The following is a 15,571-nucleotide window of genomic DNA, read 5'->3' on the forward strand; positions in this document are numbered from 1 at the left end:
GAGTCTCCAGGGCTCTATGCTAGGACCGTCCTTTTTTTCCCTCTACAGAAAATAACAAGCTCAGAAGTCACAACGCGTCGCAACACTTTGTGAGCTTGTAGATACTATATACAATTTGGTATACTTTTGCCAAATGTTCACCCCAGATTAGGGACACTAGTAGTTCAGTTCATGTGGTTAATAGCGTTAGCTTTGTAGCATGAGTTCCCAAAAGGATTAGTTTGGTTTGATCTCTGATGAACAGGTGTGTAGGAGATGAAAGCACACCTGTGTGTGTGTGTGTGTGTGTGTGTGTGTGTGTGTGTGTGTGTGTGTGTGTGTGTGAGAGAGCTGAGTGACAGTACAAACAGGTGAAGCATCAAAAGATAAAACTGTCTTTGATAAGCACTTCCTTTCCTAACATCAAACAATTATACAAAATGTAATAAAAAAGGCAACAAATGACGCAAATCCACCTCAACATAACAATACATCATCAACTTCAATATACTGTGTAGATGCATGCCAGGTCAGCTCAGTGGCCCTGTGGTTAGAGCGTCCGTCCTGACACCGGAAGGTCGTGGTTCAATCCCATGGCTCGGGAACCACTGGTTCCAGAGGCTACTTGCTTTATGCCAGGATCTGTCCTCAAGCAGGGGCATTCAAACTCTTTTTTTTGTTTCATATAAACATTAGAAGCTGTAATCCGGGATTTACACAACCCAAACCTCTACAAAAGTTTAATTGTGATTTAAGTGCTTTTAAGTACTCTTACCATCAGTGCAGGGAGGTGTGGAGTCTGGCGTGGAAGCTACAGAGCCATACTCCTCTGGAAGAAAACAAAAGCTTGACTTCAATATGAGCTCGGTAAAATGCAGTCAAAGTCTATTTGCAGGCAGTAGTGGAAAAAGTACTCAAATGTTTTACTTAAGTAAAAGTATCAATACTGCAATGTAGAATACTCTGTTACAAGTAAAAGTCTGGAATTCAAAATTTACTTGAGTAAAAGCACAAATGTATTGGTATCAAAATATACTTAAAGTACAAAAGTAAAAGTAGTCATTATGCAGAATGTCCCATTTTGCAAGTTTTCAAATGTATAAAATGTACAAGAATCTTTTGAAAATAGCTCACAGTGAGCTCACATTGTGAGCTTGTAGATCTGCTATTTTCAAATGGCCAAAATGCATATAGGGCTGAAGTAATCTACAAAGTAACTAACTAAAGTTTTCAAATAATTGTAGTGGAGTAAAAGAACAATATTTAAAGTAAAGTTAAAATACCTCAAAATTGTACTTAGGTACAGTACTTGAGTAAATGTACTTAGTTACTTTACACCACTGTTACATAACAAAAGGATACCTATAGGACTATAAATTACATGAAAAAAATGACATGACATTGCTGGTACTCGGCATCTAATTAACATGTCAAGATTAATAGTGACTCTGAAAGAACAGGCATGCAAAGAGAGGGGGAACAGGGAAACCCCCTAACCCTCATGAGCTGTGGACAGATTGATAGACTGCTCTATGGGAGACAGCTGTTCTTTGGTTTCATACATTAACGGGTATATTTCATGTAATCCCATTCCAAAAGGTTGATCAATAAATTGACCTACAGCACAGATAGTCCAGCATAAATTATTAAAATCGTATTTAACTGCATATGGAAACAGCTTCACTATGCTGCCATATGAGTAAAGGCCTTCACTACATTAGCTACAGTGTAGCAGCCAGCATGAGGGGAGCTACTACATCAACATAATGACTACAGAAACCATACAAACACACAGACAAACAAAAACTAGTATCTGTGCTTTCATATTTGATGTCATATATATTTGTAGCCTTTAATACTTCACACAAAAGCAGCAATACACTACCAATCTTGGCCTAACATGACTGTAACCCCCCCCCCCCCCCCCCCCACACACACACACACACACATCTGCAGCTCAATGGAAACGACAACAACTGCAGTTCCACTACGGCGCCGCATACAGCCCCTTCCACCATGTGTTTAAGAGAGAGCAGCAGAGGGACTGTAGCACACATACGATGCCTCTAGCTCAGCTAGCAAGAAAAGGATGCTCAGCAGAAATATATACATGAGGATGCTGCAGACAGATCTAAAAATACACAACTCGTTCAGGTGAGCAGATAGACAGACAGACAAACAGACATGACAGACAGACAGACAGACCGGCCGGCAGACAGGCAGGCAGGCAGACAGACAGACAGATAGACAAACAAACAGACAGACTCACGGCAGTGGGAGAATCCTAAAACCTGGCCCATGCTCCATCAAGGCATCGCTGGGCTCAGCCAATCTGGAAGCCCCCACTTTCCCTTGCCGGCTCTCTCTCTCCTCCGGACGGTGGATTTCTCTCACTACCTCCCCCCTCTCTCTCCCTCTCTCTCTCTCTCTCTCTCTCTGGTCCCCGAGTCCCCTTCCTTCCTTCCACCCTCCCTCATCTACTATGTGCCCACCCCGCCTCTCTGTTGCTCGGCAGCCCCTCCCCTCCTCTCCTCTTCCTCCCTCCACTGCTCTCCTCTTTCTCCTCTCTCCCTCTGTCTCTCTCTAGGATAACATCATCATAGCTGCAGGGAAATGACAACAGGGGCAAAGGAGTGTGTGTGTGTGTGTGTGTGTGTGTGTATTACTATACTTGCGAGGACCAAGTATAGTAGAATTTGAAGAAATATACATTGTGAGGACCGTTTTCCTGGTCCTCACAAGACAAATGGTTGTTTTATAGTTTAAAAAAAATCATTTTTAGAGATACCTTTTCAATTTGAAAAACATTCAGGTCAGGATTAGACATTTAGAGGTTAGGTTTAGGGATTGGAATTAGAGTTAAACATGATTCATACTTAGTTGCGCGCCAGTGTCATGCACCGAAAAACAGCCGATCTATAAGTTGACAACGCGTCGCGGGCTTATAGATCTGCTGTTTTTCGGCTTTAGGCTTACGGTTAAAAATGGCAAAATATATATTTTCTAAATGACATTCATAAAATGGCTGTCCTAAAGCGTTGATGTCCTCACAAGTATAGTAATACAAACCTGTGTGTGTGTGTGTGTGTGTGTGTGCGCTAAGTATAGAAGATTTTGAGAAATAGACATTGTGAGGATCATTTTCCGGTGGTGTTTGTTCTATAGTGAAAAAAAGATTTCAGGTTAGGTTATAGGCTTTACAGGTTAGGTTTAGGGGTCTGATTCATACTTATTTGTGTGCCTGTGTCGCGCACCGAAAATAGTAGATCTACAACCTCACAACGCGTTGTGGGCTTGTAGATCGGCTATTTACGACTTTAGGGTTAAGGTGTTACAAATTGTCTTTTAAATGGTGCTCACAAAATCACAGTCCTAATGTTAATGTCTTCGAAAGTATAGTAATACAAAGTGTGTGTGTGTGTGTGTGTGTGTGTGTGTGTGTGTGTGTGTGTGTGTGTGTGTGTGTGTGTGTGTGTGTGTTGTCCTCCATTCATTAGACCAGTGGTTCTCAAACTTGTTCGTGCCAAGGACTCCCAAATAGACACTTATTAGACCGCGGACCCCCTCTCTAGCAGTGATTTCAACCATTTTAATTTCAAGGACCCCCAGTTTGACATGCATTAGGCTACGGACCCCCATTTAATGGCATGTATGTCTCTGGGACCCCAATTCATATTGTAAAATCAATGTTAATTTAACTCTGAGAGTGTACAAATGGAACCAAATGGACCCTAACGGGTCCATTTGGTTCCATTTGTACACTCTCAGAGTTACAGACCCATAAGGGTCCATTTGGTCCCTGTCCATCATTTAGCTGGGGACCCCCTGGAACCTCCTCAAGTACCCCTGGGGGTCCTCGGACCCCACTTTGAGAACCAATGCATTAGACATCATGTTGTGGATCCTTCATGTGTCCACCTCTCTCTTCCTCAAATGGTTTCACATCAGCATCTTATACGTTGACCTCGTTATCACCGGGAGATGCCGTTGAAACAAAGTCTTACAAATGCACGTTGTTTTGCACCCGTTTCAGTCACCCCCAAGACCATGCTCCTGATGATTCCTACCGTTTTACTGTCTTGTTTTCCACAAAATGACAAATCAGGAACGCAGCTCCCGTGAAACTCACAGTAGGCCAAGGAAGAACTTTAAAGTTTTCACGTCGGCCTCACAGTGGCGCTACAACAGCCCAATTAATGTTTCGGCCAATGACTCTTGAACCGTAGCTCGTACAATATAAATATATATTTTTTCCTTGGATTCTATGTATTCTCCATATAAGCCCTGGACATTTTGCGTTTTCTTCAAAGCACACATTTTTCTACTCCTCCTACAGATTCTTCCCAAAACTCACACAAACCGGTACACATTATTTCTGGGGTCATGTGATCAAGATGTATGAGTTAGATTTTTCAGATCCCATTCCAAGTGCCTATGACTGACTTCCAAAGTTTGCCCCACAGGGTCAGGCCCCACATTTTGAGAACCACGGCCTAAAGCCTGGTTGTGATGCGCTGTGAGCTTTTAGATCAGCTATTTTTTTGGCGCGGAGCACAAACCTGCCATAAAGACCGCCCCAGTGTCCCACCCTGCAACTCACACTGTGTTAAAAAGCCTCCTCCCTTTCATTCTCAGTCCATACCATGGTCTAGCCTTGTCTCTACACTAACTAGTTCAAATATACAAGGGAAAATGCAGAAAGAACTATAATATCCTATGATCACAAAACATGAATGAAAATAGAAAATCTGCACCATATAAATTATACTAATTATACCACATAAACAACTCTGTCCTTCCCAAAGCTGGTCTGGGTTCAAATCCGACCGACCCTCTTTGCTGCATGTTATACCATCTCTCTCTCCTGCTTTTCCTTTCTTTCTATCAGAAATAAAGTAGATATTCATAAATAATGATAAGAGATAATAATAATCCATGTCTATCTGATGGTCTAACACAATGAACTGCAGCAAAAAAAAGTGTAACATACTGTAGAGAGGCTGCAACAGACATCATCTTTAAATAATGCAAATACCCTGTCTGTCTCATAGGCTCCTTTCTCATAATGGATGATGGGAGTCACAGGGATGACTGATGGTGGGGGGCAGTGTGTAGTGGGCCAACTTGTGGTGACAGAAAATATATACATCCATTCTTTAGGACTTTCAACCTGGCATCCCTATTTTGGGGGGTATAGGGTATAGGGACCCTCGGGTTGAATTGATCTCATACAAACAACCATTAAGTTTGTCATAAGAACAACTCTTACTTACTGCACATTTAGCACTTCAGTTACATAATTACTGCAACTAAACCAGACCAAGGCCTACAAATACAAAGTGGCTAATGAGCTTAAGAAACAGAGCAGTCCTAACGGAACGGCAAAAGATCAACTGTTACCAAGTGAACTGCATGACTGGAGAGACAATTTGTGAGTTTGTGTGTATATACACAGATAGAGAGGCCTGGTGGCCTGAGTGGAAGATAGATTGATCCATAATGAATAATTACTTAGACATAATATTGTTTTTATAATGTCGTACAGATACATTATTAGGCACAATAGAGTAAGGTGTACTGTACTACCATGGATGAAAGGAATTCAGCAAACTGTTATGAAATTCTGACCTGCTCATAATCCATGTGGTAGGGCATCCACAGCTAATCCACAATGAGCTTGGGAGGGGTTAGAGGAGGGATAGATCAACAGAAATAGATGGACCAATAGAAGCACCAGGGCATCATGAGGACAGACAGAGGAAAGAGGGAGGGAGACGAGGGACAGACGTATACGCACACTGAAGAAGAAAGAGAGGAGAAGACACCGAACATTGTGTCATCTAATACATGCTATACATGGATTTTTAGATTCTCCTAATAGTTGAGAAAGATGAAGATGTATTTGAAGATGAATTTGATACTTTCTGGAAGTGGACCGACCCAATTTTCCATATAAGCATAAATCAGATTTCTCTACTTAGTCCCTCACCCCTTTGCAGTAGCACAGCTAAACTGTTGCACTGGACCTCCTGCGGAAGACAAAGGGCCGGAAGCGAGTCACCAGGCGGAGACACGCTGCGGCCAGGTCAGGCAAAAAGCTTGAACGCCGACTCCGCGGGGCGATGAGGACTGCCAGGCGGGCGAGTAACGTGGAGATGCCCTCCTTCCTCCGCCAGCTGGCGAGAGAGACGGAGAAGAGGCTCACGTTTTTTTTCAAAGGGGGGACCAGGGAAAAGGAGAGTGGAGACGAGGAGGATGTCTGGGACGAGGACTCTATGCCGAGCCCGTACCTGGACCGTCCCATCTTGGAAAAGCACACGGCGGAGGGGGGCTCCCCGACGGGGGTGAGCTACGCCGTGACGAGCATGCAGGGATGGAGGGCTCAGATGGAGGATGCTCACACCTGCATGCCCCGGCTGAAAGGAGAGCTGGCGGAGTGGAGCTACTTCGCTGTCTTTGATGGACATGCTGGCAACACAGTAGCACAATACTGCTCTAGATACCTGCTGGATTACATCCTAAATACAGGTACTGGTCACAATTACTAACATCCTGAATACAGGTACTGGTCACAATTACTAACATCCTGAATACAGGTACTGGTCACAATTACTAACATCCTGAATACAGGTACTGGTCACAATTACATCTGAATACATCCTGGTTGAGCAATGCCATCGTGCAATGTAAGTTAGCCTTAATAGGGTGAATTTTTAACTGTTCTCTTAGAATTTATTTCATTAATTGAATGATAATCATCTTCATAGCATTCTATGTGGGTACATTTTCAATGCATACATTTCCAACAAAGTTCAAGTTAAGTCTGTTCAGTGTCCACCAGGCCTAAGGCATGTCCGAGACTATGTTTTGCACCCTGTCCGTCCGTCCGTCCGTGTGTGTGTGTGTGTGTGTGTTTGTGTGTGTGTGTCCGTGTGTGTGTGTGTGTGTGTGTGTGTCCGTCTGTGAACAGCTAATCTCCGCCACCGTTGGCATGATGGCAGCAAAACTGTGCACACACACTCCCTGGATGCCAGAGCAGAACCTTTGCCCCAAATAGCGCCACCAGGAGGCCGATCTTTGCTATACACAAAACACATTTTTTGACAGTACTCCTACGGATTTTGTCCAAACATCACGCAAATTGGTACACAGGTACAGTATCTCTATAGTCTAATTATTCATATTCCATCCTTATTGGCTAACATTGGCATCTAAAGTTTACAGGAGTGCCCCGTTTTGAACAAAATGTCGCAAATCATGAACGCAGTGTCCGATTGCGGTGAAACTTTGCACGCACATTCGCACTACGTTGAGGAACAAATGCCCTATTATAGTGCCACCAGGAGGCTGATTTTTGCAAAAAAAATCTAATATTACTCCTACAAATTGTGTCCAAACATCACGCAAATTGGTACACATTATCTCTATAGTCAAGCTATCAAGACGGATCTGTCTGATTTTTCATATTCCATCCTGATTGGCGAATTCCAAACATTGCTGGCCCAAAACTGACCTGGCGGAGACCTGTGCTCCGAGGAGCACTTTTTCTAGTTAAGACGTGTTGCTTCCCTAACGAGATGATTGTGAGTTCAATGGGGCAGGTCATCACGTAAGACTAGTTACTTCAGTCTACTGAAGTCTAATGAACACAAAGTACCTGACAGTAGTGGATTAAGGCCCAGGGCAGAGTAGAAAAACAGCTTGTTCTACAAGTTTAAGGGAAGATTTGTTTTTATATCTGATGTCTACAGATTGGAAAGCTACAAGATGTAAAAACACCTTCCAATTTGCAATGTATTAGTAATAGAACAAGGATAACCAACCATGGATAACATGAAACATTCCCGATTTAAAGCAGGCAGCACAGTGAGAGTGAAAAGGCTTTGGATCAAGCCACAACAGTTAAACCCTAAACAGATGTCTAGAATCCACGTATTACTGAGGGTAGAAGTCCTGAATGGATAAGTTAGCTATTAGTGACCTGAGAATGTATATATTATAATAAAGATAAATGCAACATTTAAAAATAGATTTAAAAAAGATCTGAGGGGGTGGTGCGCGGTGTCTCTGGTTTGGCGGGCACTCTAATAAACACAAACATGGTCGTCTACATCCATCCCAAAAACAACATAAGGGGTGGGCAGTGACAGGGACTTCTTCTTTTCCTTTCGGCTGTTCCCTTCAGGGGTAGCCACAGCGAATCATCTGCATCCATCTTACCCTGTCCTCTGCCTCCTCTTCTCTCCTTCTTTCACACCAACTAACTTCATGTCCTCTTTCACTACATGCATAAACCTCCTCTTTGGTCTTCCTCTAGGCCTCCTGCCTGGCATTTCCAACCTCAGCATCCTCCTACCGATCCTACTCACTATCCCTCCTCTGTACTGTACATGTCCAAACCATCTCAGTCTGGCCTCTCTGGCTTTATCTCCAAAACATCTAACATGCGCCGTCTCTCTGATGTACTCGTTCCTGATCCTATCCATCCCTGTTACTCCCAGAGAGAACCTCAACATTTTAGTCTCTGCTACCTCCAGCTGTGCTTTCCTGACCAACATAGTTGTGGATTCCTGACCAACATAGTCTCACCACCGTCTTGTTCACCTTTCCTTCCATTCTTGCTGATACTTTTCTATCACATATCACACCTGACACTTTTCTCCACCCGTTCCAACCTGCTTGCACTCGTTTCTTCACCTCTTTTCCACACTCTCCATTGCTCTGGAATGTTGGCGCAGGAAAATAAATCTAACCCAAAACCTAACAATCCATTTTTACACTCTCTCTAAGCAGTATACTTCGTTGACCGGTGTTCCCCCAGGGTTGTATAATAGGCTCTATGCACAGCAGCCATATTGGGAATGAATTGGGCCCCTTCCTTACTTCCGTCACAGGTGTTACCAATGATACTAATTAAGGCTCTGTTCCATTTAGTGTGGCATAGTGGTTGTCTTATTTTCAAGGACCCCCCATAACTCTGAGAGTGTACAAATGGAACCAAATGGACCCTTACGGGTCCATTTCGTTCCATTTGTACACTCTCAGAGTTACACACCCACCATAAGGGGCCATTTGGGAACCAAAATGGAGTGTTTCTAGTGAGCCAACATGCACAATATCAGCACCCTGACCAGAATAGAACAGAGCCTTCATTAGTATCATTGGTAACACCTGTGAAGGAAGTAAGAAGAGGCCCAATTTTTCTCCAAAATGGCTGCTGTGCATAGAGCCTATCGACAAGCTCACAATGCTTTGTGTTACTTGCGAGGTTGTGGATCTGCAGAATAGGGTCACTAGGGGTTCATGAGTATTTTACTGTGTGCAGGTGGTGTGAAAGTGGAGGAGGACCGAGAGGAGGTGAAGGAAGGTATCCACGAGGGGTTCCTGGCCATCGATCGCCATATGCACGAGCTCACTCGCCGTGACAACTGGGACCGCAGTGGCTCTACGGCAACGGCAGTCATGATTTCGCCTCGTTACATCTACTTCATCAACTGTGGAGATTCCCGGACCTTCCTCTGCCGTAACGGCCAGGTCGTCTTCTACACGGAGGACCACAAGCCTTTCAACCCCATAGAGAAGGAGCGCATCCAGAACGCCGGGGGCCAGGTGACCCTGCAGAGAGTCAACGGTTCTCTGGCCGTGTCCAGGTCCCTGGGGGACTTTGACTTCAAGGAGGTAGAATGGAGGTCTCAGACGGAACAGCTGGTGTCGCCGGAGCCAGAGGTGTACGAGCTGCAGAGGAACACGGAGGACGAGTTCCTGATCGTGGCGTGCGACGGCGTGTGGGACGCCATCAGCAACGAGGCACTGTGTGCGTTTGTGCGTAGCCGTATGCAGGTCTGCGATGACCTGAGAGAGATCTGTGCACAGGTCATTGACCTCTGCCTCTATAAGGTGAGAGATCAGCAGGATTGTTCAAGAATATTGGTGTACAATTCAAAATATAAGAATTAGTTCAATGCACAGCACACCATATAGTTTAGTTTTTATCAAAAAATTCTCCTCTCCAATTTCGCCTGTGCTGCTCGAACCTACAGGAGGGGGTGGTATCTCATTGGGGGAATCGTATTGCCTTCAGGGCCATGACACTGTTCAGACACTCATAAGAGGTCATTTCTACTGATGGCAGGAAGGAAGTGGATGAATGGAACATTCCTGCTACAGTTTGCATTTACATTTTTCATTTGTTTCTCCTACAACAGTGAGGTCTTCTTGTATTATTATTTAGTGGCTGTTCCCTAAGCGCCAAATGATGGGTTTGTTGTAGAAATGTATTGCTCTGTGCTGTAACTGTGAGCTTGTAGATCGGCTATTTTTTAGGGACAAAAGGTATACAGTAGACCCACAGGGGACTGCGGTCAATTAAGTATATCATGTTTTAATTGCTGATTAGGTTTTGGTTTATAAGAACACATGGTGGACTATTTATGATGTTACACGACTCTAAATATTGTATAAGTCTATATGGTCTTCCAAGAAGCGTCATTTCCAGACACAAAAACAACAACAAAACTAGTCTAAAAGCCACACTAGCAGGGTACTTCCATTTTGGTTAATTGCTAGAGGTTTTTGTTGAATAACAAGCAGCTCAAAAGTGATTAACTGTCTAACATTGGCTAAGGAGGAAAATGGGGGCAAAGCTACACTAATAGAAGCCCCACAAAGGGGGCAGGGTTAAGCGAGAACCGAACAAATCCTGCAGGGGCCCACAACTGATCAAATGTCCTGAATGAACAATAGCACAGCAGCCGTTTTGGAGAAAAATTGGGCCTCTTCTGACTTCCTTCACAGGTGTTACCAATGATACTAATGAAGGCTCTGTTCCATTCTGGTCAAACACGAGTCAGGGTGCTGATATTGTGCATGTTGGCTCACTAGAATTACTAGTGCGTCTCAAAGTGTGGTCCAGGGACCCTCATGGTTCCTTGAGAGGGTGTAACTCTGAGAGTGTACAAATGGAACGAAATGGACCCTCCCGGGTCCATTTGGTTCCATTTGTACACTCTCAGAGTTATGGGGGTCCTTGAAATTAAAAAGTCTGAGAACCACCGTGCTACACTAAATGGAACAGAGCCTTCATTAGTGTCATTGGTAACACCTGTGAAGGAAGTAAGAAGAAGCCCAATTTCTTTCCAATGTGGCTGCTGTGCATAGAGCCTATTGATACATTGTAAAGTTTTACCTGAGGGTGGCGCTAGAAATCAAGTCACGGCATCTACGTGCCCACAGCAAAGTTCATGTCAAGCTGCCAAATGTGACAATTACATTATGAGATTAACTGTCTGGAATGGATTGCCATGGAATTTAAGTTGAAGGACCACTTCACCCATTTTCAACCTGACTTTATATAATTCGGCCTCACTAATGCTCATTATAAAATGCCACAATTTCTGTCACTCTCTCTGTGTCTCAGAACCGGGCTGTGGACAGTTCAGAAACCTGCTTACCAGTGACATCATCAATTTGGATTCCAAGCTAATAGAAATTACAGCCTTTCCTCTTCCTGGAAAGTTAGCATGCTGAAATAGAGGCCATTGTTCTTGCTATAATAGAAAATAGTTTTAAATATTGTTTGAAATGACCAAACCTGCCTACTGATGATGTCACTGGTAGTAGGGTTTCTGAACCGTCCACAGCCCTCCTCCTCTGAGACACAGACCTAATAGACAAAAATGGTGTCATCTTTTAATAAGCATTAGTGAGGAGCAAATATATAAAGTTATGTTGAAAATGGGTGAAGTGGTCCTTATGGGATATAGATATGTTGTTATGGTTAGATATGTTGTTTGTGAGTAAAGTACAGTATTGGATGGATGGACCCACTGACATTACATGTACATTCTTAAGATAGGCTGTATTCTCCATTAGGATGGGGTTTAGTTTAGTCCAACCACATATACATATTGGCACTGTGGCCTTAGCTGACTCTAAATCCTTCCACTATTCCAAAATGGGGTCATCCCTATGTTCCCCAGGTTCTATGTTCCTCACTTACCTTAGGGTTAGGGGTTAGGGTTCAATGGATTTAGCAGCAACACAAACAGCAGTGCTCCAAATGAATGGAATTATGAATGGCTAGATAGATGTATGTCAAGAGAAAAGGGGCAGTAGACCATGAATAGTATTTAACTGTTATCTAACTGGAGTCTCCTGGGTTATGTGTTACTTCACTGTTATGTAAGTGGATTTTTCCTGCAGGTCTTCTTACGTTGGTTAGTACCAACATAGCATGTCTTAAGACTGGACCAGCATGCCCTGTAAAGTACAGGAGAGAATAGCCTGCACTATTAATAGGTGTATTAAGAGAGGGAGGCCTATGTACTGTAGCTGGCTACTGACTTGGATTAGCCCGCATGTGTGTGTTGACTACACACCAGATGGACAGGCATTACCCACCGTCTGAGAAGAGGTTTTGAAAATCCTGAGTAGTAATTGAGTGTGTAAAAATGTGCCTGTATGGGCCCATCTCGATCTCTCTGAATTAAATTAACAGGATTTTAATCAGGATTTTAGGAGTATTTATACGCAGACCTTGTGGGCCTTATTCCTTTGCGACATCAATATTCAATATTTAGTTTGCCTGCCGCAAAATCTGTACAGTAGCCTTACAAATGCATTTTCACAAGATATTTATTATCAAATTGTTTATCAATAGTGTTTATCAATTAGTTCTGCAACATATCATCAAGCCATCATTCAATTGTGAATTGACAAAACCATAATCAAATAAATTATCACCTTACTGTAAAGTCATAATAACTTCAACTAATTTTGTTGCATCACTGTACATCTAGCATCTGCATGTCTGGCAAATAAAGTATTCAATCAATCAATCAATCAATCAATTAATCAGTGAATGAGACCATCACCAGCAAACCATTGAAATAAATATAATGTATCATCATCTGCAGCATAAGAACTCTAATAAGTCTGCAATCTTGTCTCCATTTTCCCTCTCCATAGGGAAGTGTGGACAACATGAGTATGATCATTGTACGTTTCCCTGGCGCCCCCCAGGTGTCACAGGAGGCACTGCAACAAGAGGCCGAGTTAGAACAACGGATTGATCTCAAAGTGGAAGGTGATTTGCTACTGAAGAGTAAATTAAACCATTGCAGTAACATGACAACTATTAAATAATATGAATAAGCATAATCTAAGTGTTTTTTACTAAAACAAAAGCCCTGTAAACGTACTAAACCATGAGGTCAATGCCATCTCCCTGATTCATTACGTTGTTGTGTTCACTATTTGTCTCCATAGAGATTGTCCAGCTGCTGAAGTCTAGAAACGAAGAACCTGATCTGTTGTATGTGATTAAATTCCTGACCTCAGAGGATATACCAGGATTGCCACCAGGGGGCGGCGTTACTAGCAAGTGAGCCTAAAACACCTCAGAAGGGATTTGTAGTCTGTACAACTCTAGTTAAAGCCACATGGCTCTAAAAATCGAAACAAATTCCGCTGACCATCTGCCTTTGTTTCTGTCTTTGCAGGCGAGACTGTATCATCGCTGCATATCAGAAATATGCCATGTCTCCCAGTGCTCAAGAGCTGATGGTAAGCCCCATATAATTCACTGCATGTAATGATTTTGTTCCCCAGATGGTAGGACTTTTGCTCCTTTTCATTTGACCACATGAACCCTAGCGTCCCTATTCTAGAGGCAAACATTCGGTTTAAATGTCAGATCTACAAGTTCACAGTGCCTCTCGTTGTGACGGGTTGAGATCTTGTAGATTAGCTATTTCTGGCAAAGAGATTTGTTGTGGAGGGTAAAATTGAGCGGGCCTAGTATACAGACCCCTGGAGGAATCCGGTCAACTAAGTATATGGTCTAAGTGGTTAATGTGCACTTCACTTCTGAAGTGTTCTGGAAGTTCTGAAATAGGCTTTGTGCATATCTGTAGTCCCAGGTTTTCAGAAGGTGGCATACCAGTCTCCTGTCTTGTTTCTGTTCCACAGTTTCAGTTTGATCGGCTCGGTAGAGATTTGAACCGGGTTCTGGTTTAAATCTGCTGCCGAGCCAATCAAGCGCAGCTATGGGAAACTGAACCGGAACAGGAAATGGGTATTCCACCTTCTGGAAACCTGCAACTACAGTTATGTAGTTGCAGGTTAGATTTCATTTTCTAAACAATATACCACAGTTTATTTCATTTTCAAATAAGCCACTGGAGTCCATTAATATCAGTGTGGTATGAAAATCAACTTGCAGAGAGAGAGACTTGCCTGAGCTAGATAATGTACCACTCCAAATGTAATGCTTAGTCAAAGTGACATTATCATCCTGCTTTCATTAAGCAATATTACACAAGAGGATTACTGTCATTATTGGCACGACAGTGATACAGTCATGGCCTATGTATGTCATAAATAGTCCCTAAGGAAGAGGTTGATTTACAAATTTAATTAAAATGTCCATTATTTCTTAACCGCATAGTGCGGTTTAACCAATGTTTACTCACTTATTAATCTGTTTGTGCATACATACGGTACATACATAAGTTCAGTATCATTTTAATGATTTTGGACAAGATAGACATTGTGCAAAATCTGAAAATAAAGGCAATAATGGGAAAATGGGCAATATGTATGCATAATAGTATATGGCTGAAGCTATGAATATATACTTGACCAGAGTCGGCTCTATACTAGGTCCCTTCCTGTTTTCACTTTACATTAAATATCTTTGCAGAAAATTGCGGATCTTGCAACACTTTGTGAGCTTGTACTGTAGATCTACTATTATCACCAAATGTTCTCTCCAGAAAAAGGAACTCTAGAATTCATGTGGTTAGCACATTATTGGGAGTAGAAATTTAGACATACAAACTCTGGAGGTCAGCAAAGCCTAATTTATGCTCCGTCACACACACAAAATAGCAGACCTACAAGCTCACAATGCGTCACATCCGCGGTGCGTTGTGAGTTTGTAGGTCGGCTATATTCGACGTGTGACGAATTATGAATTGGGATTAAGGGGGTTATATCACTGTGGCATTTCAGGACACTGGAGTATCTGAAGAGGATTCTACCTAAAGTCGTGGCCTTGGAAACCAACACCATGTTGACCATCTTGAACAAAAGGGACTCGACTCTTCAGCTGAGGAACTAGCTATTGATGGAGAAGAAAAAGCTGTAGAGTTGGGGTGGCATTTCGCCTGGAAAGTAAACTTGGTGTAATATTTTCTTGCACAACATGGACATCAACTGTAAATCTGCACTTTGGTTTCTCAAAAGGTAAATAACAGTCATGCAGTGAGAACAAGGGGGTGACGGCTTCCAAAATTGTCTTTTTATAATGGCAGAAGTGTTTTCACTAACCTTACAGTGCCTGGGTAGATAGATACCGATGGATCAAGGCTTCTGGCTTCTGTTCAAGGCAGCTCAATTCACAAAACAAAATGTTATCATAGCTCTAGAAAGAGAAGGAAAAAAATCAAATGAAATCAAATCTACGTGACTAAAATATGACTTTTAGTATAAAAGGTGTAAAAGGCATGGGGTAAAGTTATGAGCTCCACATGTACATCACACGTGCATCACCCCAGAAAGACTAACAATGGAACCCAGTATCTGACAGTAA

At 42.7% G+C, this 15,571-nt stretch overlaps 2 protein-coding genes across 2 annotated transcripts in view; one reads left to right on the top strand and one right to left on the bottom strand.

The window, feature by feature from the left end:
* Positions 1 to 2,294, bottom strand: part of rtn2a (reticulon 2a) — a 28,325-nt gene extending 26,031 nt beyond the window's left edge. The window contains exons 1-2 of the mRNA XM_084064343.1: positions 2,249 to 2,294; positions 755 to 808 (exon numbers count right to left, since the gene is read on the bottom strand). Coding sequence (XP_083920469.1) covers positions 755 to 808; positions 2,249 to 2,279 — 85 coding nt within the window. The 5' untranslated portion in view covers positions 2,280 to 2,294. The remainder of the gene's footprint in view (positions 1 to 754; positions 809 to 2,248) is intronic.
* Positions 2,295 to 6,101: 3,807 nt separating this feature from the next.
* On the top strand, positions 6,102 to 15,100 carry ppm1na (protein phosphatase, Mg2+/Mn2+ dependent, 1Na (putative); the record flags this gene model as incomplete). The annotated part of the gene is made up of 7 exons (XM_084064719.1): positions 6,102 to 6,507; positions 9,305 to 9,876; positions 12,946 to 13,063; positions 13,246 to 13,360; positions 13,479 to 13,542; positions 13,948 to 13,952; positions 14,992 to 15,100. 7 exons carry the CDS (start codon positions 6,102 to 6,104, stop codon positions 15,098 to 15,100), a joined length of 1,389 nt encoding a protein of 462 aa, XP_083920845.1.
* Between the last annotated feature and the right edge of the window lie 471 nt (positions 15,101 to 15,571).

The sequence above is a fragment of the Gymnoscopelus microlampas genome (genome assembly GCF_963454915.1).
Source record: "Gymnoscopelus microlampas genome assembly, chromosome: 8".
In the NCBI taxonomy this organism is placed as follows: Eukaryota; Metazoa; Chordata; class Actinopteri; order Myctophiformes; family Myctophidae; genus Gymnoscopelus; species Gymnoscopelus microlampas.